This window comes from Mercenaria mercenaria, chromosome 16, assembly GCF_021730395.1.
Source record: "Mercenaria mercenaria strain notata chromosome 16, MADL_Memer_1, whole genome shotgun sequence".
NCBI classification, from domain to species: Eukaryota; Metazoa; Mollusca; class Bivalvia; order Venerida; family Veneridae; genus Mercenaria; species Mercenaria mercenaria.
In genome coordinates, this window is record NC_069376.1 from 39605339 (window position 1) to 39608845 (window position 3507).

General features: G+C 37.0%; 1 protein-coding gene across 1 annotated transcript; it reads left to right on the plus strand.

Moving 5' to 3' along the window:
* Nucleotides 1–3507, plus strand: LOC123541408 (uncharacterized). Its single transcript, XM_053525886.1, has 4 exons — nucleotides 1–328; nucleotides 1158–1210; nucleotides 2649–2759; nucleotides 3067–3507. The coding sequence occupies exons 1-4, from the start codon at nucleotides 1–3 to the stop codon at nucleotides 3388–3390; spliced, it is 816 nt and encodes a 271-aa protein (XP_053381861.1). The 3' UTR covers nucleotides 3391–3507.

Genomic DNA, 3507 nt, shown 5'->3' on the forward strand with positions numbered 1-3507 from the left:
ATGGCGACGTTTCTTTTTGGAATATTGCTAATTACATATTTAGGCTACACAAGTTGTGAAAACTGCGTGTCTGAAAGAAGGTTTATTGAACTTGAGGAAATTATCCGCGTGAAGTTTGAGGAATTAAAAAATGAAAATCATGAACTGAAAGAGAAAATGATGGCTCTTGAAACGAAACTTGAATTTTATGAAAGTCAAAGAAAGGAATCTCCTCCTGATCAAGATATTCCAGATGAAATTAACACTCCTGTAGACGAGAGTGTTACTGACATCCGCAACAGAATCAACCGAGTCATTGAGTCTAGAACCATATCTGGTAAACTGAAACGTAAGTCACATAATATTTTACATAGAACATAATAAATGCATTGGTTAACTTGCTTAAGTCAAACCCATTCTGGCACTGACTTCTCAATATATTTGAGCCGTGCCATGAGAAAACCAACATAGTGGGTGTGCGACCAGCATGGATCCAGACCAGCCTGCGAATCCGCGCAGTCTGGTCAGGATCCATGCTGTTCGCTAACAGTTTCTTCAATTCCAATAGGCTTTAAAAGCGAACAGCATGGAGCCTGACCAGACTGCGCGGATGCGCAGGCTGGTCTGGATCCATGCTGGTCGCATACCCACTATGTTGGTTTTCTCATGGCACGGCTCATTTTATTTTTGGTAGGAAGACAGGTTATACTAAATGTCATTCCATCGAAATGCTCTAAAGTACCAATATTTAATTGTTTATATGAAATATAGAAGGAACTGAATTGGTATAATGTAACCTCAAACATGCCGAACTGCCATAACAATGTATTTTTAATGCATTACTCTCAAATAGAATCACAGCAGTTTGATGTCAAAACTAAATGTGCAAGGTGCATGGCTTGAACCACATATGGGGTTACGCGTGCTTACCCCTATCATTCAAACAGTGATAAACAACAATAACTACCTGAATAAATGCCAGGGTTGTAGTAATGCTAATGCATTATTTTTTTTTCAAACAATGCCAAGTAATGAATAATGCCACAATTTTAGCATTAAAAAATGCTAATTTAATGTCATAGTCAGTAATGCTAATACTAATGCTTAGCATTACTTAGGCATAATTTTCTGTATCACTGGAAAAAACATAATACATACGTATGCTGTTATTTACTCAGGCTACAGCAGTTCTCTAATAGATTGTTGTATGATTTTATTTAACTGTCTAATGGTATAGTTGCCATGTTTTCAATGTACACCTGAAAGATTTGAACTATACATTAAAACCTTAGACAGCTCCAAAGTACAAATTTATTAGTAGCCATTTAAGTGTGTTTTTTTTAACCAAAGTATCAAACAGAATGTTATCTTTTGACACATGTTAAAGACCTTAAGGCAGCTAGCTTTTACATGTCATGTCAAATTAGGCTTTTAGGGAGCCATTAAACAGGTACTTGAATTTCTCTTATTATTAAAATGCTCATGAACGCTGTACTTCAACATAAGTATTTTTATAAAGTAATGGTAAAAGAAAAATTCAGATGTAATACAAGAAAGTCATACATGTATTTAGCTATAGATGACCTGGGTAAGCTAAAATGATTAAATGAAAAACAAATAGTGTATGCGAGTATAACATGCAATGATTCACAAAAAGTAATGCTAATGCTAATGCATTATTTTGACAAAAATAAGTAATGCTAATGCTAATTTAATGCAGTTTTTTTCTAAGTAATGCTAATTTAATGAATTACTTTTGCAAGTAATTATTAACAAGCCTGATAAATGCAATATCTTTGAAAAACATACATATGAGAAAATCAAATACACCGAGCCCGATAAATTAAAACGTATATCGTCATGCCATGTTTGTTTGTTTGTTTTGTGTTTAACGCCGTTTTTCAACTGTATTTTAGTTATGCAACGGTTGGCAGTTAACCTTTCCAGTGTTCCTGGATTCTGTACCATTACAAACCTGTTCTCTGCAAGTAACTACCAACTTCCCCGCATGAATTAGAGGTAGAGGACGAATGATTTCAGACATAATGTCTTTTATCAAATCGTCACGGAGAACATACGCCTCGCCAAGGGCTCGAACTCACGACCCCGCGATCCTTAGATCTGCGCTCTCCCTACTGAGCTAAGCGAGCGGGCGGGCTTATGCCATAAGTGAGTCAAGTTTTTAAATGGCTTGACGTTAACTAAGATAACGTAAACAAATATTTAAATATACACTCACCTACTGCTGTGTAAGTCTAATGTTTTGTGATGGCACCTTCCTGAATGATGTCGTGCGCTCGAGATAGGATGTCGTGCGCATAAGATAAGATGTCGTACGCTCGAGATAAGATGTCATGCGCAGGAGAAATGATGTCGACTGCACAAGAAAAGATGATGTGCGCACGAGATAGGATGTCTAGCACTCGAGATAAGATGCCGTGCGCACGAGATAAGATGTCAAGCGTTCAAGAAAAAATGTCGTACGCACGAGAAAAGATGTCGAGCGCTCGAGATAAGATGTCGTGCGCTCGAGATAGGATGCCGTGCGCACGAGATACGATGTCGAGCGCTCGAGATAAGATGCCGTGCGCTCGAGATAATTTAATCTTAAAAAATAAATAAATGCATGTCCTAAACATACCAACGTAAATTCTTGACATTTTCAAAAGAATTATATTTATTTTGTTGCAGGACAAGGGTCAGAAAACGTTGCATTTTATGCGTACTTAAGCGGGAAGCGTTGCTATGGAAACCACGAAACAATCATTTATGACGTTGAGGTATATTTTTACTACTGTCAACGAGAAATTCGTGCAAAATCGGACCTATATTTGCATTAAATCAGATATGCTGTATAGAGGCATATGCTACACATATGCTACAAGACAATTAAACAACTATGTCACGTACGTACATTAAAATTCATTTTCAAAATACTTGTAACTCTGTGGTAACATTTCGCTGTAAGATGGCATAAAGACTGCTTTTAACACATTAATCATAATAGAAGACGTAATGATAACTTATGTTAGAAAGCATTAAGAATGAACGCTCACTTAAAAAGACGATTTGCTTATTCTTTTCTAGGAAACTAACGTCGGCAATGGTTATAGTTCTCGGGATGGAATATTTGACGCTCCTGTGACAGGTGTATACGTCTTTACTCTAACTCTGGTTCCTGATTTCTACAAGTACGTTCAAGCAGAAATCATCGTCAATGGTGCTGTAAAGGGCAACATTTTTGCAGATTCTGAAGAAATCCACGATATGCATCCAGCAAGCACGACCATTGTTGTGCATCTCAATGCCGGTGACCATGTCTACGTCAGACGTGGAACGAATTGCGATTGTGACGTCATTAGTGACACTGCACATGCAAGAAGTAATTTCGCGGGATGGCTACTTTTCTAATTCAGCTTTCAAATAAAATGAAAAATATTACAAAATATGTGTTCATGTATTTTAACTCTGAGTGAACAGCACGTAAACATACAACCGTGTATTGTTAAGTAAATAGATCACTTCGTT

Bases quoted from the DNA above. Each gene is read 5' to 3' on its own strand.
- LOC123541408 (XM_053525886.1), top strand. From the start codon at position 1: ATGGCGACGTTTCTTTTTGGAATATTGCTAATTACATATTTAGGCTAC. The intron at 329-1,157 runs GTAAGTCACATA...TTATTTACTCAG, and splicing joins CATATCTGGTAAACTGAAAC to GCTACAGCAGTTCTCTAATA. The intron at 2,760-3,066 runs GTATATTTTTAC...ATTCTTTTCTAG, and splicing joins CAATCATTTATGACGTTGAG to GAAACTAACGTCGGCAATGG.